Source organism: Sminthopsis crassicaudata, chromosome 1 (genome assembly GCF_048593235.1).
Source record: "Sminthopsis crassicaudata isolate SCR6 chromosome 1, ASM4859323v1, whole genome shotgun sequence".
In the NCBI taxonomy this organism is placed as follows: Eukaryota; Metazoa; Chordata; class Mammalia; order Dasyuromorphia; family Dasyuridae; genus Sminthopsis; species Sminthopsis crassicaudata.
Genome location: NC_133617.1, coordinates 626,429,271 through 626,455,886, shown reverse-complemented (window position 1 = coordinate 626,455,886; position 26,616 = coordinate 626,429,271). Strand labels below are relative to the sequence as shown.

The 26,616-nt window shown below is 36.2% G+C and overlaps 1 protein-coding gene across 7 annotated transcripts in view; it reads left to right on the top strand.

Moving 5' to 3' along the window:
• The window catches only part of RAI14 (retinoic acid induced 14), a 149,291-nt gene extending 123,437 nt beyond the window's left edge, over positions 1–25,854 (top strand). For 3 of the 7 annotated variants that reach the window (XM_074282702.1, XM_074282701.1, XM_074282703.1), the window contains exons 4-18: positions 134–222; positions 5,607–5,671; positions 7,310–7,367; positions 8,638–8,708; positions 10,831–10,937; positions 11,475–11,653; positions 11,866–11,894; positions 13,281–13,367; positions 14,226–14,312; positions 16,314–16,371; positions 17,788–17,906; positions 18,984–20,501; positions 21,857–22,006; positions 23,122–23,187; positions 23,907–25,854. In XM_074282702.1, coding sequence (XP_074138803.1) covers positions 134–222; positions 5,607–5,671; positions 7,310–7,367; positions 8,638–8,708; positions 10,831–10,937; positions 11,475–11,653; positions 11,866–11,894; positions 13,281–13,367; positions 14,226–14,312; positions 16,314–16,371; positions 17,788–17,906; positions 18,984–20,501; positions 21,857–22,006; positions 23,122–23,187; positions 23,907–23,984 — 2,761 coding nt within the window. In that variant the 3' untranslated portion in view covers positions 23,985–25,854. The remainder of the gene's footprint in view (positions 1–133; positions 223–5,606; positions 5,672–7,309; positions 7,368–8,637; positions 8,709–10,830; positions 10,938–11,474; positions 11,654–11,865; positions 11,895–13,280; positions 13,368–14,225; positions 14,313–16,313; positions 16,372–17,787; positions 17,907–18,983; positions 20,502–21,856; positions 22,007–23,121; positions 23,188–23,906) is intronic. The other 4 variants (XM_074282705.1, XM_074282706.1, XM_074282708.1 and 1 more) reach the window with 3 other exon arrangements.
• The last annotated feature ends 762 nt before the right edge of the window (positions 25,855–26,616 follow it).

Sequence of the window (26,616 nt, the reverse complement as noted above, 5' to 3'; positions counted from 1 at the left end):
TCCTAAGGGCAGAATATTCATCTTGTCAATAGTGCAGGGGAGGTTGGGGAGAAGAGCAAGTCTTATGGGGGATGGGATATTTTTTTCCTCTGAAACCTGTAACTAACCAAGATCTTGATGCTTCCTTCTTTAGTTTCCACCTGGCTGCATCAAGAGGGCAGGTGGAGTGCCTCAGGGCCATGGTTACCCACGGAGCGGATGTGACAGCGCAAGATACTGCAGGTACATTTTCTCCATCATTAAATTCCAATAAAATTAAATATTTGTTTTTTAGTTGCTTAGATTTTAGCACTTTTTTTCTCTTTCCATAGCAACTATATTCTTAGTTATATCTGTTTTCATTTTGTATCTAGTTATTAAACTGAAGTTATTAGGCTTTGAACATTTTTATTAGAGTAATAAAAAAGAGAATGGCTAAATGTATTTTTAATTTTAAAAAGCATTCTAAAAAGTTCCATATTTCATATATAATACTATTTCTATTTTCCATCTTCTATGTGCAGAATTATCAAATGTTTACTGCAATGTAAATAGATTGCTAGATAAGTAGTCAACTTGTGATTGAATATACAAATGACAGGAAGTAGTCTTGTTTTTAATATTAGCAAAATCGAATTGCTATAGTGCATGAGATCCATACTCCAGTGGAGCCCAGTATTCTGTCTCTGGTATTCACTGCGTGTTGCTTAACTGGCAGAATCCTGTGCTAACACAGCACAGACTGATTATATGTCTGTGCTTTTCAAAATTTTAATCTCTTGAGCCAGATTGGCCAGAGTCTATGTGAACATCATGCACAGAGTTTCCACAATTTCTATGTGATGGGTAATTCTAACCTTAATTGTCAAAAAAAAAAAAAAAAAAGTCAAAAAGGAGCTGAGGTAAACTAGTGACATCCATGCCTTCACCTGCACCCCTCTGCAACATACCAGCCAGTAATCACTCAACTTCCATTTGAAAACCCACCAAGATGGGGAGCTCAGCTCTTCCTGAGCCAGCTTAGTTCATTCTATAACAGTATTCTATTAGGGAGAGAAGTGTTTGTCTCTTGGCAATTTCTGCATCTTGTTCTTGGTTCTGTCTTCTGGAACAAAGGAAAACAAGTCTGGTTCTTCTTGCACATAGCATCCCTTTAAAATATTTAATGATAGTTATAGTGCTCACCCTACCCTCAAGTAATATCTTCCCCAGATTAATCTTTGTTACAGCAGGTCATTACAGGGCATAGTTTCTAGCCTGTCTTCCTATAGGGTCATCTTCTCCTGGACTCACTAAAAATGGCTAGAGCAGAGTAGAGCACTCTCATCCATCTCCATTTTATCCTGAATATAGCTAATTGTTACAGACATAAAATAACACCTGCCAAGTCCTTCCACAGAGCTAGGGATATAGCAGGCACTATTTAAATGCTTAATCATTTCCCCCCAATTGTGTGGGATTTTACCCCCATTAAATTGTAATCTTCCTGAAGGTAGGGACTGCCTTTTGCCTTTCTTTGACTTACCATTACTTGGCAGAGTGCCTGGAACAAAATAGGTGCTTAATAATGCTTATTGACTGACTCTATTAATATTGCCTAAGACCATGTTAGCTTTTTGAACTATAAGATTAAAATTAGGTTATATTAAGAGAACAGTTCACTAAAACCCTAAGAACTCAGCTTCTAGTCTATTTCATAAGAATGATTTCTATGGTTTCATTTGAAAATGATGCATAGAATGAGACCCAGGACATATATTGTGGAGTAGAGCTCTCCTGAGTTGATCTTAGTTTGCGCTGGCACTCTCTCACACTGTCTCTGCCTCTGCCTCTGTCTCTCTCTACCTCTGTGTCTCTTCACTTCTGTCTCCCCCCCTCCCCATATTTCAAACATGGAAATAAAAAGATAATATAAACAAACAAACAAATAAAAAAGAAAGAAACATGAGAATAAAAATATCCAGAGGAGATTGTGGATTCTCCCTGCAGATCTTCTAAGTGCTTTTTTGGGAAATATCCCATAAAGTTTGAAGTACATTTATATACACATATATATATATGTGTGTGTGTGTGTGTATATATATATATATATATATATATATATATATATATATATCCTCTGAACAGGTAGGAGCACTTGTTAAATCCAGCATCCTTGCAGTCAGATATAATTTTTATATTGGACTTCAACCTGACCCTATAATATATTACTTTGAATTTGCTTCATGTGTGTTCACTAATTTTCATGACCCCATTTGGAGTTTTCTTTGCAAAGATACTGGAGTCCTTTGCCATTTCCTTTTCCAGTTCATTTTACAAATGAGGAAATTTCAGACAAACAAGGTTTAGTGGCTTGCTCAGGGTCACACAACTAGTAAGTGTTCAAGACGGCATTTTAATTTTGATCTTCCTGATTTCAGGCCCAGCACTCGATCCACTGCATCACCTAACTGGATTTATTTCATATATTTTTTATGTGTGCTTTTTCCCCTTATAGAATAAATAGTATTTCTGCCTGCCTTTCCCTTTCCCTTTCCCTTTCCCTTTCCCTTTCCCTTTCCCTTTCCCTTTCCCTTTCCCTTTCCCTTTCCCTTTCCCTTTCCCTTTCCCTTTCCCTTTCATTTCCATGATTTTACTAATCATACATTTGTGACCTAAAAATGAAATGGCTTCTCTTTTCCTACCTTTGCTTTCTCTCCATTAGAGTTAATTTTACCTCAGTTTCCTTCAGGGTCTTATATAATTGTGATTTTAATAAATCTGTGCCTGGAATTAGAGGATTAGAACGCCTTCCTTCTTTAGGGTCCTTTCTGCTTCTCAGATTGTGATTCTGGCATGTAGTAACAGGCAAATCCTACAGTCATAAATAGACTTGGTGGTTCTCCAGTATTGGAGGAACTTCTGCTAGAATGCAATTAAAGTGGATTGTTTCTAATAAAATTACTTCCTCATGGGGCAGTCTTCAGTTGTCTAGGAGTCAGATGCATGCATTCATTGTCTTATCAGGAGAGTTCATCAATAAAACAGTATATTCCCTTTGCAGAATTTTATATTCTGAAAGATCTGGGTACATTAGGACTAAGAAATCCTTTTCCAGAATAATGCCGTACAGGGAATGGAATGTGGTTCTGATTTTAACTCTAGTTTAAACTACAAGGGGGAAACTAGAGGTTGGGGTGGCATTTGTCCTGTCTGTAAGGGTAAAGATATTCTGTAACTAAAAAGCGGAGCATGGTTTCCAAGTTCAGAGAGAGACATAAGATTGCTATCTAGGCATGGTGACAAGTGGATCTTGATTTATAAGAAAGCCTTTTCAATTTTATTTTATGTTAACTTTTCTTCTTTCTACCTTATACTTACCTGTGTTTGAAGAAGTTTGCTTTTTTTTGTTAGTTTTTAAAAGAGGCAGAAGATGTTGTGGTTTTTGAAAAAGCTTTTGTCCTTAACTCGGAGAAAAGCTAATCTATATCATATACCCTCTCAGCAGATGCCAGCTTTACAAGTTCTATCTTTTTTCTCTTTCTTCCTTTTTGTCTTCCATCTCTTCTTTCTGTCTCTGTTTCTCCCTTCCTTCATTTCTCTCTCTCTTTTCTCTCTCCCTTCCTTCATTTTTCTCTCCCTTGCTTTTCCCTTCTTTCTTTTCTCTCTTCCCCTCTTTTCTTTCATTCCTTTCTTCCCAGATTTTTAAATCAAATTTTGTAAAGGATTTAGAACAGTTTTCTCATAGAAACAATATTATGGATGATGATGAGGTTCTTTGGCCAACCCACAACATCTTGGAGTTCTAGGTCCTGAGAGCAGGGAGCTATACAGTGTTTATTAGATAGGAACAGACAAGAATATTTCTGCCTTTGCAGGCAAAAAAAAAAAAAAAAAAAAAAGTGAATTTCAAATGTCCTAGCCCTGATCTTGAAGTCCCCAGGCATCCTGTTCTTCCTCATGTTCTATTTAAGCTCCTCTTATCAGCATTTTGTAGAAATTAGCTTTCTCCCCCAGAGGGTACCTTGTTCTAAAATTGTCTCTCTCCTCTCCCACAGGAGAAAATTTCATTGCCTCAATGTGTCATCTTGATGTTGGGAAGAAAATCTTATGAACAAATTCATTCATACTAACTTGGGAATGACCAATAGGCTCTTAAATCTTAAATTTCCAAAGAAACAAAAACGACTCAAATTTAATTTCACAGAAATAAATTGATTCAACTTCATTAAGATTTCCAGGGAATAATCTATGATAAATAGTTGAGTTCATTTTGTTGAATTATATTTGTTGAACTAGCACTAACTGCAATCAGTAAAGCAGTTTTATCTTAATGGTGGTGGGGGTTGGGGGCAGTTAGGTGGTTCAGTGGATAAAGCAAGTAGCCGAGGAATCCAGAGGAAATGAGTCCAAATCCATCCTCAAACACTGATTAGCTTTGACTCTGGGCAGGTTACTTACCACCGCTTTGCTTAAAAAAATTTTTTTTTCCCCAAAGGCCAGGTTCTTGTAATCCAAGAGGATTTCAAATTTGCGGAATTACAAAGTAAGAAACTAGGGGAAAATTTCAGATATAGTAGAGGAAAGATTTGGTGGAACTTAATAGATAAATGACCTCTTAACACAGAACTCTCTCTTTCTGCCTCTCACTTTCTGTCTCTGTCTCTGTCTCTGTCTCTGTTTCTCTCTCTCTGTCTCTCTCTGTCTCTCTGTCTCTGTCTCTCTCTCTCTCTCTCTCTCTCTCTCTCTCTCTCTCTCTCTCTCTCTCTCTCTCTCTCTCTGCCTCTCTGCCTCTCTATCTCCTGCCTCTTCCACTTTTTCCCTCCTCTCCTCCTTCCCCCCTCCTTTCCCCTTTTCCCCCTTTCTCCCTCCTGTCCCCAAGATATCCCTGTTTTTCAGGATTTTTTTCCTTAGCTTTCAAGTTTGTTTTCACTAGGCTTGGGAGTTTCTGACTGAAGAGGTAAGGGAGCGATTGTTGCTTGTAATTTCTTAGTCTGGTACTTCCTTCTATTTTGAGGCCAGGTATGCTCAGTCATATATATGAGTTGACATAGATTTTAAAACAATAAGTAGCATTTGTAGAATGTTTTAAGGCTTCTAAGGTGATTTCTGATCTTTCGTTTGATGCTTGCATCCATCCAATAAGAGGTGCTATTATTATCTCCACTGAGGGAATTAAGGCAAATGGAGTGACTTTCTCAGGGTCACACAGCTAATCAGTGTCTGAAGCTGAATTTGGACTAGGATATTTCTGGCTCCAAGTCCAGCACTGGGTCCCAGTCATCACCCAGCTTTATCCCATCATTAGCAAAACGGAGAGTATACAAGCAAGGCTTTTCAATAGCAGGTTACTAATTCATGGCATGTTCCTAAACTGATGCTTTTAAGTGGCTCCTAATGATCAGTATGATCTGTATTCCATTTCCCTCCCATACTCATCGACTTCTCCTCACCACATATCTTCTTTCCCATATCTCTCCAGGTTACTAGGAGGTAGCCATGTCCTTTATCTGAAGATGAACAGTGCAGCCTTTGTTGCTGAAAATTTCATGAAAATATCATTTCCTCATAGATTTCTTCATTAGGAAATAAGCTAGGATTGGAAATGTGTGTGCAATGTTTTGTGTTTTGTTTTTTTATTTATTCAGGACACAGTGCTTTACACCTGGCAGCCAAGAACAGTCACGCTGAGTGCATTAAGAAGCTCCTTCAGGTAAAGTGGTAAAACATTAAAAATCTTCCCTATGTCTTTTTTTTTTTTTTTGACATTCATCTTATTTTTTCCTTAAAGACACATTGTAGGTAACTATTTTACCTTTTTTCTATAATCCTTTTTAGTGAAAAATAAATAATAGTGTGTTTCCTGAGAAGCTTCACCATGGGAATGCTATCCTCTGAGAAAAAGCCCAACTTGGAATGCTATCCCCATAGCAACTCTATGAGCAAGAATAAGCCCCAATCCAAATCTGGTGCACCTTCCTGGGACCTAGATTAGTTCCACAACCCTCTTTGCTTAGTGTTTCCCCCTCTCCCTCCTTATCCTAAGGAAAGAACAAGTTCAGAAATAGTCTCTATCCAAAATAACCAGAACAGTTTGTAAATTACTTTTGTAGCTCCCTGTCCTTAACTCTTTAACTCATTAATTCTCTTTTGGAACTGTCGAATATTATTTTTTTAAATGTTACAGGAATAGCTTCTAGTGTTTTCAGTTTTGTTTATGACTAAGAGTATGATCTTTCTTTAGGGGGGGAGGAAAAAAAAGATAATATAGCTCTGGTTTTAATAGTGTTACCTAAAAGCTAAGTACTGAGTTTAAAACTCAATCTTTAATGGCAATACAGATAGTGACATCCAGCTGTTGCTGGTCATATTGCATCCTAGACATTTCTGCCAATATAAGAAAGATTTTGGCTCCATGAAACCCAGTAAAATATTTGTTCGGAGTGACTGCTCATTTGTTGTCTCACTTCTCAGACACAATTTGGGATGAGGCATCTTGCAGTAATTTAGTTTTGTATTTCTCATGCAAAAGTATGGTCACATTCTTAAACTTGTCAGGATCTGGTGATCACACAGCTTCTCGTCTTGCATTACATGATGCAAACTGCCCTCTTGGTGCCAGGAATGCTTAAATTTAGTAGGTCTTTGAAGCTAAGTTCAAGAACAGCAGATTTATATCTTTGATTTGTGTGTGTGTGTGTGTAGTGTTTCCTTCTGAATGCAGTCAAATTAGAAGTTTTCACACTGATGCTATTTGAAGCCAGGTGTAATCTAAGAGAATGGTCTAGAACCATATAGGCTTATAGATCCTGAGCCAGAAAAGATCTTAGAACTATCAAATTCAACCTCTTAATTTTACAGAAGAGGAAACTGAGACCCATGGAAGTTAGATGGCTTATCCAAGGTCACAGAGATCCTAAGCATCAACAGTAGGATTTGAATCGAACTCTTCTGACTCCAGTACCTCTTAGACCTAGACCATACTGCTTCACCAGAGTCAAGTTTCTAGTGTAATTCGTAGAAATGCATGTGCATAGAATTTTTTCCCCAATGTTGTTAAAGTTCTGAAGTTTGGGGTTATATTTTAATAAAGTTAGACCCAAATGTAGTAAATTGCAAGTATATCTTCATTTTTTTCTAATGCTAAAGGACCCTCCTCATTCTTGATGCTCCTCTTTCATGTTACCCCCAACTTCTAAAAGACTATTATAATTTTATTTTCATTTTAGAGTCATTGTGAAGACCTCATGGCATATTGGAAACCCTATTTTTGAAGGCATTATTGACTGGGGCCAAGTTGAATTAAAATAATTGTTTGGAATATATATTGTGATTGTTTTTTCTCTTTCAGTCTAAATGTCCAGTAGAGAACACTGACAATTCTGGAAAAACAGCTTTACACTATGCAGGTGACTTATCCCTTCTTTTACTACACCTTTATCATTCTTTTAAATTTTATTTATATTATTCTGAACTTAAAGTAATAAAAATTATTTCTATAACATAATAAAATAGAAAAAGATTGCACATAAAACTACAAATCTCTATTATGTACAAATTGTTATTCCTTTAAGACATATAGTAGTTATTTTGTAACTTTTTTCTTCCTCTCCCATTGATCTCTTGAAAGAGATTCAAACTTCTTATTTTTCCTATTCCCTCCTCTCATTTAACTTTTGATACTGAAGGTACCATTTCTCTATAGCCCTCCAGCAGAAAATTCTCATTTTTATTCAGTTCCATTTAGTAAACATTTATTTATTAAGTGCCTACTATTTGTCAGACACTGTGCTAAGAGCTAGGGATACAAAAAGAGGCAAAAGATAATGCTTGCCCTCAAGTTAATTGTTTATTGAAGAAGATGACATGCAAACATTTAAAAACAATTTATGTAAAGATAAATAGAGGGAAAGCATTGGAATTAGAAGGGTTGGGGAAGGCTTCCTTTAGGAGGTAAGATTTTAGATGGAAGCCAGAGAGCCATTCTGAAAGAGAACTACCAGTTAGTTATACTATACAGTACAGAGAAATTACTTCTGCCCAAATAAGTGACTGTTAAGGCTTTTATGTAGTTGGGTCAGTGAGCAAGTATTTGAAGTTAAGTGCCAGTCTGGGAATACACTATTTTGGGATATACTATAGGTTGAAAGATGTCTCCTCACAGAGTTTAGATTCTAATAGGAGAAAACAACATATAAAAAAGCGAAAGGGGGGGGGGGGAAGGGGTAGAGAGGAGAAGGAGGTAGAACATAGTCCAGAGTACAGTCTGGGGAGGAAAGTTTTCCTTTTCAAAGATTTTGGAGTTTTAAGCAGTGATGATAGAAAATCCAAGATAAATATTTTTTAGTTAAACTTTTATTTTCCCATCAGTTCTTGATTTTTATTGTAATTGCACAAAATTGAACACACTATAAGTATATGTTGATTGAATGGGAATCTTTTATACATTGGGCACTGTAGTAGAGGTCCTAAACTTATAAAGACAAACACAAAACAATCTATTTTCTTAAGAAACTAAGTAATAAAACTTGACATTTTATTTTTGTACAATTACAAAGTCATCCGAGTTGGTGATTTTGCATTCTATTACATAATGCTTTTTAATGAAATAAGATTTGGGGGAGGGATGAGTGAAAGAAAGTCATGTGATTTGTTGGGAATTTTGTATTTTTCCCTCAGCGGCACATGGATGCCTTCAAGTGGCTCAGATTCTCTGTGAGCACAAAAGCCCTATTAACCTCAAGGATTTGGTGAGTACCATTCAAGCAGTAAGTTCACTAGAGGTAAAGAAGGAAATTAATTTGCAAAGCATTTTGGGTTACCTTGGTGGCTCCTTATCTATATTCTAAGAGCCTATATACGTTTAATGGAGACACTGGCTTTTGTTAAACTATTCCCTTAGATCTTCAGAGAAACTGAAATAATACAATCTTATCCTTCTAACCTTGTGGAAATACACTTATAGAAATAAGTGGATTAATTTCTAAATATCTGTCTAGTATATGCTAGAAAGAACTTTTAATCTCTAGTGTAGTACAGTATTATTTTCTCAAGGATGTTGAAACACTTGACATTTTGAGTGTATACTTCATTACTTAAAGGGATATTGTAGGATCATAGATTTACAGATAGTGACTTTGGAAATCAACTAGTATAAATGATTTCATTTTATAGAAGAGGAAATTGAGGCTCAGAAAAGTTAACACTTGTGAGACTTTGGTTCAAGTTATTTAAGTACCAGAATGGGAATTCTGACTGATTAAATATTCTTACTTTGATGGGTAGGAGGGCAGGAGGCACAATGATGAGGCAGATGGAGTAAAGTAACTTTCCCAGAGTCACACAACTAATACAGTCAAGTGTCCAGGTTCAGATTTCAACTCGAGGCCAGTGCTCTATCCACTGTCTCTCAAATGTGCTTTCCTTTAAAAAAAAAAAAAAAAAAAAAAATCATGTTTTTATTGATAGCCTTTATTTTTGCCTCTTTCATTTCCCATTATTTCCCTTCATCTCTACCCTACCAAATAAAATTCAGCAAAATTTATCAACACATCAATTATATTTGACAGTTATTCAAATTCTACACCCATAGTCCTTTTCCTTCCCCTCCCTCTTTTACGCCTTTTTAGGAAAGGCTTAGACATAGTAACATAATTAAATAGCATTTAGATTATCTTGTTATTTTACAGGGAGAACAGTTCTCCTTATATTGATGTCCTTGTGTACATCGTTTTCCTGGTTTTGTTTGCTTCAGTCTGTATTGATTCATATAAGTCTCCCTATGTTTCACTAAATTCTTCGTATTTGCCATTTATTATAACATAACAGCATCCCGCAGTTGGACAATTTTTCAGTTGAGAAGTCCAAAGCTTTCTCCATTGCACTTTACTTCCATGATTTTCATGTATGGGTACTCCTCCCATTTATTATTTAGTGTTGACTAGTGATTTTCTTAAGCAAAAAGGAATTATCTCCTGGTGGCCAACCTTCTGGTGATAAACTTCTAACTTACCTAGGCTGAATTCTGAAGTAATTAGACTGTGGTTTGTCATTGGCCATATAAGTGCATAGTATATGTATAGATGTAATTTTTGTAAAATTTGTTGCTTTATGAGAAATCAGAGGACCTTCCAAAATTATATTGAGTGTCCCATCTGGAAACACCATGGATTTTGAGGGAAAAAGTTATTGTTTCTCTCCCAATCATTATTTGCCTTACTATTTTGTAGGCAAATTATCTCAAACCATAGATTCTTGAGATTATAATAGTAAAGACAGACAAGGAATTAACAAGATAAATTGAGGGTAGACACATTGGGATTGATTGATAGAAATTGCTTTGAGACTATCCGATCATGTGAGAGAGAGAGATTAATTTTGCTTATAGTTGATCCTTTGGCTTCCATTCTCTCATCTTGGTACCGCTAGCATTTATAAGGAGCTGATTATTGAAAGCATATATCTTAGCATGTTGGGAGAACTTGAGAATGTGAGAGCAAACTGTCATATTTCTTACTACCCTTCCCTGAAAGAAGGTCTTTTCCCCTAACTGGGTAATGGCCCTGAGGCCTAATCATTTTCTAAACCACCACCCACCACTTTCCCCTCTGCCCCAAGCCTCTCTCTGGGTAATTACAAATGTCTTCTTACCTACTTCGGGTGATTTCTTCTCCAAGGCTTAAGTATCTGGGAAAGCTTGATTATCAAACCACACAATGAGTAATTATGTTGCAAAAGTTCACAGCAATTCCCCGATGACAAACCATATCATAGTAAACCAAATGTGAAACCACCAATTCAAGACAAGAATTGGCTGGAGGGAGCAGGGCACTTTGTGATTCCGACTGATCTCGGTCTGAATGTGTTTCCTAGGATGGGAATATACCTCTGCTTCTTGCAGTACAAAGTGGCCATACTGAAGTGTGCCGTTATCTCCTGGATCATGGAGCAGATGTCAATTCCAGAGACAAGAATGGAAGGTACCACAAAATTAGCCTTGTTAATGGCAGCATGGACTTTTATTTAGCTATCTGTCGACTTGTTTAATTGATAAAAAGCATGTTAACATTTTAGTATAAGAGTTACATTTGAATTAAGAAATATATCATAGTGAGAAGTCTTGAACATAGGGAGAATATATACTTTGTTACCACAATGTAATCTAGTTATTTTTAAATGTATTATGTGCACATTTAATTTCATATTTGTACTATGCTATCAGCCTAAATTACAAGAGATTGGGGGGGAGGGAGAGAGGGAGGAGCAGGCTAAATCAGTCTCTCTAGCAGCATTGTTTTCCTTCCTTTGCACTCTGTCTCTGTCTGTTTCACTCTCTTTCTCTTCTCCTCTTTATCCTTTTCTTCCCCCCAACCAATAGATCTTTATTTATTTTTTTCCTTGCCCCATGTCCTCTCTGTTTTTTTAAGAGGGAAAAAAAAAAAAGGAAGGGATTTCCCCAGAGAGCATTCATTCCTGTTTTCTTAGGACTAATCTAGTATCTCCCTTTTTTTCTCCAGAACTGCTCTTATCCTGGCTTGTGAAACTGGCAACTCTAACATGGTGGAAGCCTTAATTAAAAAGGGTGCAGACTTAAATCTTGTGGATTCTCTTGGACACAATGCCTTACATTATTCCAAACTCTCAGAAAATACAGGAATTCAAAGCCTTCTATTATCAAAAATCTCTCAGGACACTGGTATGTGAAAGAAAATAACCAGTGTTGTTTTAAGGTTTCCCACTATATTTTCCCCAAAGGATAAAATAATTTAAATGTTAGACTTTTTCTACTTAAAGTATCTTGATAAAACCTGAAATATTAGTATTGTTACCTAGTCTATCTCCCTCCTCCCCCAAATGGATTTCCATCTTTTAAGATTTAAAAAGTTCATTTCCCCCCTTTCTCTACAGATGTAAAGACTCCGACAAAACCAAAGCAGGTATTTATTGGAGCTGGTGGTATAGAGGGTGGGGGTGGCAAATGTTGCCTGTTTTCAATAGTAGGAACTTTAAAAATGTTTGACTCGAAATAAGTTTGTGGTCTGTTGCTACAGTAATACAGACTAAAAAAAATTTTTGACGGGATTGGAATGTCATCATTTGGGTCTTAATCTAATGTTTTGAGGGAGGTGGTGAAAGATATATTTCATAGAAACACATTTAGAGCTATAAACAACCTAGGAAGCCATTTAGTCCAACCCTCTCATTTTATAGATAAAGAAATCAAGGCACAGTGGTGAGATGACTTGCCCAGGAAGGCATGCCTAGTAAATGAGTCAATATTTTAACATTTCTTATTACTGTTGAAATATAGAATGTATGTAATGTTTGGAGCCGGTACTTCAAAAAAATTTGAAGAGCATGTAACTTTAAACTTAGAAACTTCATTAAAAATTAACTTAGGAAAACCCAACCCTGGGACTTAGCTCTAAAATAATTCTTAAATCATAGTCATGGAATAAAACTTAGTACTGTAAACTTTATAATACTACAGAACTATACAACTATGGAAGATTTAAGTTGATTTAATTTTAAAAAGAGGAAAAAAAAGTAAATATAAATTATGAAGTAGTTTAAGACCCCTTTTTAGTCTGTTTCATCTGCTGAAAACTTTTTAACTGTTTGTTTGCCTTATCTGTAAGGAAGCATGCACTTGGCTGTTACTTATAGATATCTATTTCTCATTGAGCAACATTTGTATTTCCCAGAATTACAGAATACTTTATAAAATGCTGAGTTCTGTGTTTACAAAAGTTAATTTTTGGGGAAAAGGGGAAGAATGATATCCTATTCATGAGATTTTTTTTTTTTTTTTAAATGGCTACAATGCCAAAAAGATGGATTTTTTTTTTAAGTTGTTGGAAAAAAGATTCCAGGTATTCCAAGGAAAGGAGAAAAGAATCATGTTAAAAGGGAGGAAATTATAAGCAATATATCCTATTGTATATCTACACTGCTCTTTACTCAATAGGCATATAATACATATTTGCTGAGTCAATAACTACAATAAATGATTCTTTCTCCCAATCTTTCATCACCTTGTTTGATATTTTTATGCTTTTCCCCCTCTCTCATTGAAGCATGGGATGCCAAAAGGAAACTTAGCATGCTTAAATACTGTATTTTTTTTTGTTCATATGTTTCAGACCCAGGTATTTACATAAACACACACACACACACACACACACACACACACAGAGAGAGAGAGAGAGAGAGAGAACAATTGCATGTGCTACTGAGATTTTTGTTTATTTTGAAAAACTACTTGCTCAAACTTTACTAACCAGACTAACCCGCCTCCCTTCTCTGGCCTGTGAAACTTCCAGCATGATCAAGTCTCTAAAATAAGCTCAGAAAGAAGTGGTACTCCAAAAAAACGCAGAGCTCCACCACCACCTATCAGTCCTTCCCAGGTAAAATAAAATAAAATAAAAAGAAATAATATAGCAAAATCAAAATTTTTTTAACTTTAGTACTAAAAGAAAGAAGGGATAGTACATCAATTGAATGATACATTTGAACTTTAGCATTATTTGTTTCTTAATATTACTTTGCATAGTACTGTAAAAGGATGTCATTACCAGCCATGAAAGCAAGTTTGTTTTGTTTTATCCACAAAATTGGGAGAAATATACTAGGTTCTAAAGGAGGATAGTTATGGGTGAAACTTTTTAGAAGGTGATTTATTTTCAGTTTATGATCAGTTCTTAATTATATGCACAAATAGGACTAGAACAGTGGTACTGATAAGGGGAAAAAAGTTTTATTAGATCATCCCCCAAAAATGTACCATACTAATTGGTTGAAACTGAGGAAATATAAAATTAATGTGCATTCTCTAAGTCCCCTGTGTCTCATTCTGTGTGTATGTGTCTGTGGATGTAGGCGAGAGTCCAGAAATTAGTGGAATAGCAAATAAAACAAAGGATTCTAGCAGTTAAGATTTTATGCAGCTATTCCACAAAGGGAGAAGAAATCTATCCAAAGATATGAGAATTATGTATCTTCCAAGGAGTTTCTTTTTAAAGCATTTTAGTTTACTTATCCATCATTTTCTCCAACTCTAGTAAAGCTTCTCATGGGCTGTGGATTGTTTGAATTTGGGTTTGAACTAAGTTGAAAATAGATAAAATCTTCCTTTTAAACTTGATTTAACTGCTACTTATCTGAAACATTAGGTCACTTAGCAATGAATTATCAAGTGATACACAAGTAAAAAACAATTTGAAGAAACATTCTCTATTAGTGATTTTATTTTTTGTTTTTTTCAGCTGAGTGACCTGTCTACGCCACGTTCAGTAACTTCAACCCCATTGTCAGGAAAAGAACCAGTTTTTTTCCCTGACCAATCTTTCAAGGTATTCTATTTTTTGGAGGTGGGTGGAGTAGGGGAAGAGATTGAAATTGAATAGATATATCAAGAGAGTAAGCCTCTATGTTTAGAAGTCATATAACTTAATAGAAAAACCAAAATAATCATACAAATATTTCAATTAAACACATCTTTGCTTAACAACTAACTTGGGAGGGAGAATAAAACCTTCAGTGAAGAAAATAAAACAATATGCACTTTCTCTTATCTTGGGGCTATTCCAGCAAGTTGTTTCATTTTAGGTCCATCTTTTTGTTAAGAAACTTTAGATGATAGTGCCTGGCTATTATAATCACATGTCCAAGAAGTTCGACCCTTGAGTCAGGGGAAAAAAAGTCATACTACTGTAATTTAGTAGTCTCTTCTACTGTGGCAATGGCTCAAAAAGAAATCACACATTCCAAAGAGGAATTCTGCTACCAGCCAAGTGATTTGGGAAAGAGGAAAGTAAAAGAATTCATTTCCTGGGGGTGGGGAAAGTATTAGAAGTGAGGAGGCTGTTTTGAAACCAAGAATTTTCCTCATTCTTGCACCTTCTTCCGCTGCAAAAAATCTGACTGCTTAAGCTTTTAACTTGTGAAAAATTCTGTCTCATGTCTTTACTACTCATCCAAGTGAAGTATTTTATTTTATTTATTTTCAAAGGTTCTTCCCTTTGAAATTTTCAAGGTTGAAGAAGAGGAAATCATTTAGGACTCCCATATCAGAGTATATAAGCATTTTAAAAATTAAAACATTCAAAATGAGATAATCTTAATATTCATGATTGCATTTAGCTTATTGTAATTTTTATTTATGTATTTTATTTTATGTATTGTAATTTAATTTTATTTATTTTGATGAGGCAATTGGGATTAAATGACTTGCCCAGGGTCCCACAGCTAGGAAGTATTAAGTGTCTGAGACCAGATTTGAACTCAGGTCCTCCTGACTTCAGGGCTGGTGCTGTATCCACTGTATCACCTAGCTGCCCCTATATAATATTTTAAATAAAGGTTAGTAAGAACGTTAATATCAATATTATAACCTATTCAGAAAAGATTAGAGGTAGGAAGTAATGTAGAGCAAAGAAAAGAGAATTTAATTTGCGATGCAAAGGCCCATGTTTGAATCCCAGCTCTGCTACTTATTACTCATGTGACTTTAGGCAAGTCATTAACCTTTCTAGTCCTTATTTGTATAACAAAGAGTCATACATCTGATTTCTAAAATTGATTTCCAGCTCCCATTCTCTGAGAATGAAAACACTAAAAAACACAGTATTCTTCAATTAAAAAACAAACAAACTTGGCAAATAAATTAATAGGTAGCTGTGTAGTAGTAGGCAAGTGAATTAGCTATTCAGTCTTCCAGGCTACACTCTTTACAAGACTTGAAAGAGATTTGTCATCTCTGATCTTGGGATATATACTCATTTAAAAAGCTATTAGGTTAGGCATGGGAGTTCAGACCTGCATTCCTAGGCTGGTAGCTATCTCATGCTTGGGAATTCTGAGCTGCTGGAGTGTGCTAGGCTGTATGGATAGCCATATTGGTTGAGTAAGCCTTCAGGGGTGGAGGATCAACTACCAGGTTGCCCCAGAAAGAATAAATCTGCCCAGATCAGAAACAGAGTGGCATTAATAATATTATATTTGTTCAGCAAAATTGTTTTTTTGGGATTTTGGTTGTTTTTTTTTTTTTTTTTTTTTTTTTTTTTTAAATAAGGACACATTTTTAGGAATATTCCTTTTCTACCTATTTTAATTATAAATGGGAATTTTCAAAGATTACCATTTTGAAATCTGTTCTTCTTTCAAAAAAAATTCTCTTCTTATTCTATCATTTTGCTTGACTTCACAAATATATATATATATGTATATATATATATATATATATATATATATACACACACACACACACACACACACACATAGCCATGTCTTTTTTGTTTGTTTTGGTTTTAAATGAAAGTTCCAAAAGTTAATCAAGTCACTTTGTATTTAAGCAGGAAGAAGTTAGCTCTTTACGGGATAACAAAGACCGACTGAGTGATAGTACTGCAGGTAAGATATAGAGGCTGGGCTTGCTGACATCAGTGGGGAGGAATGGAAGAGGGATGGTTATCTTTGTTTCAGAAGCGTTCCAAAACAGTGTTTCACATATGATAGATTCTAAAGCAGCCTAATGGGAACACTTTTAGAGAGACAGATTACTATGTGTCTTATATTAGCCTATGGCACTTTAAATTGTAGCAGTGGGGGCAGCTAGGTGGTGCAGTGGATGGAGCACCAGCTTTGAAGTCAGGATGGCCTGAGTTTTAAGATACTAGGTTCAAAACACAGCAGTATATCTTTGGCAAAAATTACCTCATTTGAAATTATATCCACCATCCCTAGACCCTTTCAAATTGCCATGACATTGTCAGTAGAAGACAGAAATCTGATGTGACAACATACCCTTCACTGAAGTTGGAAGGGTGGCAAGATTGCTTATAGAAAAAGCCCTTTCAATGCAAAAGAAAATTTGCCCATGAAGAAATTTTATCTTATACCCTATAAGACTTAAATGAAGTTTGTAAAATGTGATCTGATGCTGTGATAGAGATAAAATCAACTTTTATTGAGTATGTTTCAAGAGCTAATACCAGAGTGTTCAGTGTCCAAATTTTATGTGAGCTTTAACCTTTTTCCTGTAAGTGATAGGGAGATGACAGATTTTGAGCAAGGAAACAAACATATGGTTGAATGAGTGCTTTAAGAATCCTAGGAGTGCCATGACAGATGAATTGGAAAGGAAAGATACTATCTATAGTGGTATAGTGGAACTGAGGAGTGTAGGATTCCTGGCTTTGCTACTTCTTATTTGTGTTACTATGGACAAAGTACTTCTAACCCTTCAGATTTTTATTTTCCTTTTTTGTCTAAGGAAGGGCTTAAATGACCTAAAATCACTTCAGTCTTTTGATCCAACCATGAAATTCTTGTTATATTTTATTGGAGTGCAGCAACAGATGTAAAAAAGGAAAAGAGCAGATGTAAAAAAATGCAAGGAAGTAGAAAGAAGAACCAAAGTGGTAGTTGGGGATTTTGATTTGGGAAAATGGTATGTTACTGCCCTATTATAGGAAAATTAGGAGGAAAAGCTATCTTTTAAAATCAGATTCAGAGTTCATTTCAGGGCATCTGGGTGGCACATAGGATAAGAGTACCCAGATTGCAGTCAGGAACACTCCTCTCCCTGAGTTCAAATCCAGCCTCAGACACTGTGAGGCCCTGGGCAAGTCACTTACCCCCGTTTGGCTCAGGTTTCTCATTTGTAAAATCAGCTGGAAAAGAAAATGGCACTATAGTATCTTTGCCAAAAACCTCAAATGGTGTCACAGAGTTGGACACGATTAAACACAGAAGTAACAGTTGAGTTCTGTTTTAGACCTACTGAGTTTGAGAGGAATGAAAATTAACTTTTTTTTTTTTTTAAAGGTGCTGATAGTTTATTGGATGTGAGTTCTGAAGCTGACCAGCAAGATCTTCTCACACTCTTGCAAGCAAAAGTCGCTTCTCTTACCTTGCATAATAAAGAATTACAAGACAGATTGAAGGTAAGTAGGGTGGGATTTTTCTATATAATTTATAATGTGAGATTATTTGGTTTGAGGAGGGAGCATTCTCTCTTTCTCTCTCTCTCTCTCTCTCTCTCTCTCTCTCTCTCTCTCTCTCTCTCTCTCTCTCTCTTTGTTTTTTTTTTTTTTTTTTTTGCAAATGCAGTTAATAGTTTCGCAAATTACAAACACCGGTCATTTATTTAGAAATTCATTTGGTAATTCAACAGATTTAACAACAACTACATCTGGGCAGCTAGATGGTATTGGGCCTAGAGTCAGAAAGATCTTCAAAGTTCAGATCTGGCCTTTGACACTGACTGTTTAACCCTGGGCAAATTACTTAGCCCAATTTGCCTCAGTTGTGAGCTGAAGAAGAAAATGGTAAATACTTCAGTATCCTTTATCGAGAAAAACCCAAATGGGGTCACTGAGAATTAGACACAACTGAAAAATGACTCCACAAAACCAATGGAATAGATGCAAGATGGGCACATGGAAGTGACCTGGAGTTAGGACCTGAGTTCAAATCCAGTCTGAGACACTGACTAGAAAGATGTTTGACTCTAAGCCTAGTCACTCAATCTCTGTTGTCTCAGTTTCCTCATTTGTAAAATGAAGACAGCAGCCCCTAGCTCCCAGGGTTGTGAAAATCAAATGAGATAGCAGTTAAAAAGCTATGAATATTAGCTCTTATTATCATTAGGTGTATGTTCTCCCAGGTGCAAAAAAAGGGGTGGGGGGAATCCTTCCACATTCTTCCCTGGAAAAAGGGCTTTGACTGCTTCAAAGAGAACCCATAATTTGTGTTATTTTCAAATCATTCCAGAGGAATCCCAGCAGTTTTAGTCAAGTTACAGAATAATATCCAGAGAAATGTCTCCCATGTTTTGAATGACATTTCTCTATAAGGATGCAGGGCCTAGGAAGTGGACATTGACAGACTGATATATTCCACTCAAGCATAGATAATTCTTCCCACTTGGTCAATTCCTTATCATACTGGAAAAAATGTTTAATTACTTTTCTTTTTCTTCTTCTTCTTCTTTTTTTTTTTTTTTTTAATTTATTTAACAGGCCAGAACATCCAAGGAGGTTGAGGCAGACTTAAGTACTGACTCTTACCATTCTACCCAGACTGACTTGGTCCCATTAGCAGATAAACCAAGTGAAACCTCTGCCTTTGTTTTAACCCATACTTTAAGTAAAGCCACTAGCAGCAGTGACATAAAAATTCAACAGCTACAGGAAGTTTTACAGGATATGCAGATGAAACTGGATAGCTCAGAAGCGGAAAGGAGGGAGTTACAAGCCCAGCTCCAATCTCGAGTTTCAGAATCAATTTGTCTAAACAGCTCTGAGATTTCAGAAAATGGCTCTGATCTCAGCCAAAAGCTTAAGGAAACCCAGAGCAAGTATGAAGAGGCTATGAAAGAGGTTTTGAATGTGCAGAAGCAAATGAAATTAGGCCTTGTTGCTCCAGAAAATAAAGATAATAGTTTCTCTAATCTCCATGAGCTGAGGTCCACAGATGAAGCTATTGAAAAACTTAAGCAAGATCTACAGAAGGCATTAGAAGAAAGTGAAAGAAATAAAGACAGAGTGAGAGAGTTAGAAGGGAAACTTGAAGAAAAGGAGAAAAGTCTGGCTGTCAAACCATCTGTGGAAGAGTATGAAAAAATAAGAAACTCATATTGCTCTGTGATTGAGAATATGAACCAAGAGAAAGCCTTTTTAATTGAGAAATATAAAGACGCTCAAGAAGAAATAAAGAAATTACAAGAGACATTGAAAAGTCAGACACCACAAGAATCCAGTGATGATACTGGAGACATGAAAGAAGCAATGAACAGGATGATCGATGAACTCAATAAGCAGGTAACTGAGCTCTCCCAGTTATACAAGGAAGCCCAGGCTGAGCTCGAGGACTACAGGAAGAGAAAGTCACTGGAGGATGTCACTTCTGAATACATCCATAAAGATGAGCATGAGAAGCTTATTCAGGTGACAAATGTGTCCAGGGTGAAAGCTGAAGATGAGCTATCTGAAATGAAATCCCAGTATTCAAAGGTATTGAGTGAAGTAACACAGCTCAAGCAGCTAGTTGATACTCAGAAGCAAAATTCCGTATCCATCACAGAACATTTGCAAGTGATAACCACTCTCCGGAGCACTGCAAAAGAAATGGAGGAGAAAATAAACAGTCTCAAAGAGCAGCTTGCAGGCAAGGAAACCGAAGTGGCAAATCTTGAGAAGCATCTTTTGGAAGAAAAAGCAGCAATGAATGACGCTATGGTACCCAGAGCCTCCTATGAAAAGCTCCAGTCATCTTTGGAAAGTGAAGTGAATGCATTGACATCTAGATTGAAGGAATCAGTGAAGGATCGAGAGAAGGCATCCTTAGAGTTAGCACAGGTGAGAAATGAAGTCTCACAGATAAGAAGGGAAAAGGACAGTATTCAAAATCTCCTGAAAACTAAGGAACAGGAGGTAAATGAACTTCATCAAAAGTGCCAGCAAGCTCAAGAAGAACTTACAGAAATGAGAAGATATTCTGAGAGCTCTTCAAAATTAGAAGAGGACAAAGATAAGAAGGTTGGTGAAACTTTTTTTTTTTCTGTAAAGCTGTCCTTTAGGAATTTCCTGGAAGCTTATTAACCTACCTCCTCACCCCCCCCCCAAAAAAAAAAAAAGCTCATCCCTAGGCTACTCACCATAATGATACCACAATACATAAAAGTGTTCTTTATCACTAACTTCCATGATTTTTATCTTCTTTGTGAATTCACTTTTCTCCAGGGCAGCTTAATAGAGTATACCTTGATTCATTCATTAAAAGCATATAGTGTTTAAAATAAAAGTTCATAAAGCATTTTCAGTTGTTCAGTGCTTGGAATTCATGCATCTATAAAAATAATCATTCAGAAACCTAGCCAATGTCTTCTACTAAAGGTAAACTACCAATTTCAAACCTTGTTCTTGAATAAAAATCCTATTTTTCCTCACCGAAAAATTGAATAATCCTCAATAGTAATCCCATTCTCTAAAGGAGATATTTTCAAAAGTGTATCTGGTTACCTCTGGAGATATCTTTTCCCTCAAATACCTTGGAAGGATATCTCCAAGATATTTTTATAATAATAGTAAGACATTTTAATTCCTAATATAGTAAGTATTAATAAGATAAAAATTACTGAGGCCTTCCAAAGAGGCCTTTTTGTTTAAGAGAGCAAATTGGTCCAAGACCAAAAAACTGAAGAGATTCTAAAATAATTAATAACCAGAATTGATAACCAAGGCCAATGGAAATACTCCCTGGACCTTATTTTCAAAGGAAGGTTGGAGAGGAAAAAAAAGGAATGTTTTCACTGAATAGCCAGAGTTGCCCATAGGGGGACAAAGAACAAGAAGAGTATCTGCTCTTCCTGAACAATTATTCATTGTCTGAATCTGTATAGATTTTCTGAATAACCAACCACTCTGTCAGATGAATGCCATTGGCAGAAACATGAGGTTTTAAGAGTTTGGGGGAGGGTTGTTTGTTTTTGTGTTTTTTAAAGAATATAACTAGGTAGTAGTGCTCTCTGAAATACAATAAATTACCTGAGAATTGAAAAAACCTAAAGGGTTTTGTTTTAGAGTAACCTGTTCAGAAAAGTTGGGACTTCTAAGACCTATCCCACCTGGCAACTTTAGGCATGATGGCTTTTTTCTTTAAATTAAGCATATATTGGTGTTCCCAGATGTTGTTGGCTGATTTTATAGTACATAGGAAAGTCATGCCAGAATTTAAGTATTTAATTCAAATGCTTTAAATTGGACATAAGCTTGTTTTGCTCTTTCAGTTGTCTTGTATAGTAACATTGTAGAAGAAATTGGTAAAAGCTGTTAGAGGCATGCCTTTGACATTTTGTTATACAAGCGTCTACATGCATCTCTCATTTCACTAGATAAATGAGATGTCCAAAGAAGTCATCAAATTAAAGGAAGCTTTGAACAGCCTCTCTCAGCTTTCCTACTCTACCAGTGCATCCAAGAGGCAAAGTCAGCAGCTGGAAGCCCTACAGCAGCAAGTGAAGCAGTTACAGAATCAACTGACAGTAAGTTTGAATTTATTTCTTTTGACAGGTTGAGTGAAGTAGCACAAGTCAATTCAGCTGAAGGAACCTAAAAAAAATTATGTTCTGAGGGGAGTAACCTGAATGGCTTTGTTTTATTTGGAGGTGAAGATAAAAAGATGAAACAAAGGGAATTGGGAGGATAGGGATAGATCCCTTTCCCCCCCACCTCCCTTCTTCTGCCTCTCCTCTTTCTTCTTTCTCTTTTTGTCTCTGAATCTTTCTCTCTTTCTTCTAATAGTGGATAGAACATTAGACCTGAAGTCAAGAAGATCTGAGTTAAAATCCATTTTCAGATACTTACTAGCCCAACTGTAAAATAAAGATAATAACATCACTTACTTTGCAAGCTTAGGTGAGGATCATTTATAAAGCACTGAGCACATGCCTGAACCAGAAGTATGCATTATTTAAATGCTAATTCCCTTGCCCCCATATTTCTCTTATTTACCCCCTTTCCCTGTTCTTCCCTGCCCTCCCCCATCACGAAGTCATTGGCTCTCTCTGGCTAAGATGTGTTTTAAGATTGCACTTCAGGTTTTTTAAATTAAAAAACCTCCCTAACAAGTATATAGGAAGAGGAAATATATCTGTGATTTCATTAGTGTGAGGAATTTCCCAGAAATTTCCTAACTAATGTAAGTTGCATAAAAATGCTCTTATAGAGGCTGGATTTGGTAATGATCAAACATACATAGATTTCACCTTATTCCTAGATGCTCTAATGCATCTACCATGTAAAATACCTTCTTTCTCTTCCCCTACAAATCTAGTTCTTAGTTAGCAAGCATCTAAATTATAGTTATATAATGAAGAAGAGGATTACTTTGTCTCCCCAATTTTCTCTGGTTTCAGAAAACAGTGATATCTTCAGCACAGAATTGACATTGAACATTAAGTCCCTGAGATTCGATACATCTATCCTTTTCTGTCTTGATATTGTGGATAATGCTGATAGAACTGGGGAGGCATGAGCTAACCTCTCCCACCTCCATTCTCCTATAACACTAACCAATAATGTTTTGAACAAAGAAGCTTTAGTTCGTACTTAGGACAGTTTGAGAACTTTTTTTCATTTTAATCTTCTTAAATTCCAGGAATCCAAGAAACAACATCAGGAGATTGTCTCAGTTTACAGAATGCATCTTCTGTATGCTGTACAGGTACAGTCCACAATCTACAGAAATACTTCTCCTCCTCCCTTTACCAAAAAAGAAACTTTTTAAAAAGTTGTTCCCATAGATAAATTATGCAAAGAAGCAGACTTGATAAATGCTAAGGAAAATATGAGCACAGACATTCAGGAGTGCAAAAGTGAGGGCTTCTTTAATTTAATTTAAATGAAAGGGACCTTCAATATTTTACTTTTGTCTACTTAAGGAAATTTGGGTCTTTCTCTCTTGACTCATTTGAACAAGTGGGAAATTGAGAGGTAAAATTCCCTGAAAGTATTGTAATGCTTAACTCTCCTTAGTATATTCAAATGGTACTGTTGATACATCACCAACAGACCATGTGGTTTTAAATGTTTCCTTTGTTGTTGGTAAATTTTTTCCACTGAGCTCTATCCTTGTTGTCATCATCGTTGATCAATGGCTCACTAGCCGCTCAGTGTAGTAATTAATAAGACTTAACATTGGCTAGAGGTCACTGAATCCCTGAGAGAAAAGTCACTTGACCTCTGCTTTAGTTTCTCTTGAAAGAGAAATGTCCAGACCTGTACAGTAGAGCTGATCCTTTCCTTGGTAAAGGGGATAAGAGTTCTTGGGTAAAGTATCTCATGACTGTCAGATGGTTCATCATAAGTAACTGAGAGATTATAGTCTGCCTGTTCAGATGTATTGTCTATTATTTTAATTGTGTTTTTATCTAAATTTCCTAGGGTCAGATGGATGAAGATGTCCAAAAAGTACTGAAGCAAATTCTCACCATGTGTAAAAACCAGTCACAAAAGAAGTGAGATAGATTCTCTGGGACTCAGCGCCAACCCCTCACATTTGCCATATTTGCCTTAAAACAGGAGTTAGGGTTGGCAGCCACTGCCATTTTTCTAGTTTGTATGCACTGTGAGTTCACATAGCTGCCCTCTCAGCTTCTTCCTTACACAAGGACTTCTGAGGACTGTCCCCAAGAGAAGACCTTCCATTCTTCAGAGTTGTTGGTTGACTTTTAAGACCTAAAGTTACCAGCCTTGTGATGAGCTGAAACTGTTAATTCCAGATCTTGATGCTAACTAAGGCCAGATTTGGTTTGGATCTATAAGGCTTAAGGGACTTGACTGAAGTGTCTGTGGGATGGTGGTGACTTGCAAATTCCCACAGGATTTCTGGCTGGTCAATCCTAGTTGTTGCAAATAATGTGGTGAATGCTGTTGGAAATGGCTGCCCATCCACACCAACTTTTAGTTAGAAGCACCCAAGATTTCAGGCTGGAATTAACCCTTAACATGATTTAGTTTCTAGTCAAATTAACCCTAGGATTGGTTACAAGGTACAATACATCATGTCCTCTGGATGGAGTGCATACCCAATTCCCAATCTGCCTTTCATTCTTAGAACTATGCTATTTAAACCAGCAACTGGATGAATAGGATTAACTAAAATGTATAGGTTAAAAACATAAATGAGTTGACTTTTAAAGATTTCCAAAAAACAAAACAAAAAAACCTTTTAAACACATTGCAAACAACCTATGCAAACTTGCCTACTACTGTTGTCCATGAAGCTCAGGAAATCCAAGTACATGCTTTTCAACAAGGGATTACAGTAAACAATGTGTTTACAACCAAAAGAAATTCTTCATAGTTCCTAACCTCACTTTTGTAAAGATGTGGGTTTTTTTCCATTATATTTTTATTGGCTATTACAGATTTTTGGTACCTAAGCCATTTATTTCATAAAATTTGCATTACACTATGTTAACAAAATATTTTAGATAACCATGCGTTAGACTTAAAATGTCTTTGGGTAAAAGTTTTCAGCTGTAGCAATATGTACTAGAAGTACTCTCAGCTCATCACAAAACACCAGCAGATAGTAGTAGGTTTGGTCATGTGTCTGAGTGCTCTTGTAGCTGTCAAGCATTCCTGGTGAACATGGCCTTGTTCTTTTGGCTGACTGTCAGGATATCATAACTCTGCTTACTTTTCCAGATATTGGGAGCATGACTAATGCCAGTCATTAAAAATTGGTAAAACCATAGTGCATAGCAAAGATGTAGGAAAGAAATACTTTCCTATTCCCATGCCATACTTAGAATTTAAAATTTGCTTGAAACTTCATTTAGGGCTCTATTCTTAATGGGGTATACAAATATAAATAAAAATCAGTCTCTTAAGATGTTCCCAGAAGCCTGTGGCTGCTTTGAGTAGAAAGTCGTTCAAGGCTTACTGGGCTCTGCTGTCTAGAGTATATGCTCTCTAAACAATGGTAAAGCAAAATGGCTTTAAAACTTCCCATCAAATAATAGGTCTTGGTGTTAAGTTGTTTAATGATAATTTGATAATTTTGAAAAGGCCCCAAGGAAATGTGAAAGGACTTTTTTTTGGGAGGGGGGGTTAGCACTTAACATACATACACACACACACACACACACACACACACACACACACACACAAAAACAAATCCAGCACACAAATGCTGCAGAATCTAAAACTTGAGACATTTTATAGGTTTCCTGATAATTTTAGTCTTTTACTTTGTTTCATTATGCATATTTATTACAAGTATCCTGGTTAAATATTGAAAAGTTATACACTATAGTCTAGCATTTTTGTCTTTGTAATTTACAGGAGTTTATGGAGAAAATAAACTTTGGTTCCATTGTTTTCACTTCTGTCTAGTTTTTAATTTCCTTATTCTCCACTTAGGTAGTTTGGGGAGAAGAAATATTGTGTTTAGCTATTTATAAAGTTTCAGGGAAAAACTCTTATTTTAGCTATATCCATTAGAAAGAGTAATCAGATCAAAAACATCAGCCAGTATAGCAGCTCCCACCAGTCTCTGCTGCTGGGGAAGTAGGGGCTATTGGATCACTTGAGCTCAGGAGTTTTGAGCTGCAGTATTACTGAAATCAATCAGATGTCTACACTAAATTTACACAAATAAGAAAATGGTGATCACCCAGGAGGGAGTTTAGAGAAAAAAGAGAGGAATCAGGCATCAATTGGGAGGCTATTGCAGAATTCCAATTAAAAAGTAATAAAAGGCCTGAAATATAGTGATGACTTCATGAGTAGGGGGTGGGGGAAGGGGAAGAGATGCTCTGGGCAAGATCTGCCAACTGATGACTGGATATTTGGGGCATGTAGGGAATCAAGGGCGCCACCAAAGTTGTGAACCTGAGTGACTAAAAAATTCCTTAAAGTAGAAAGGGGGAAAGTTTGGAAGACAAATGAGCTTTGGGGGAATGATAATGATGTTAATTGGTATGGGAGAAACATAACCCATTCACGATTGCTTATATCTGACAAACACTTTGTCTCACAAACCCAAAACAAAAGGAGGGGTGTGTGGAATGTCTTACTCTTATCGTTGTCTATCAACCCACGCAGGGGCAAGGATGCCTCATTGCACTATTCATCTCAAACTTGT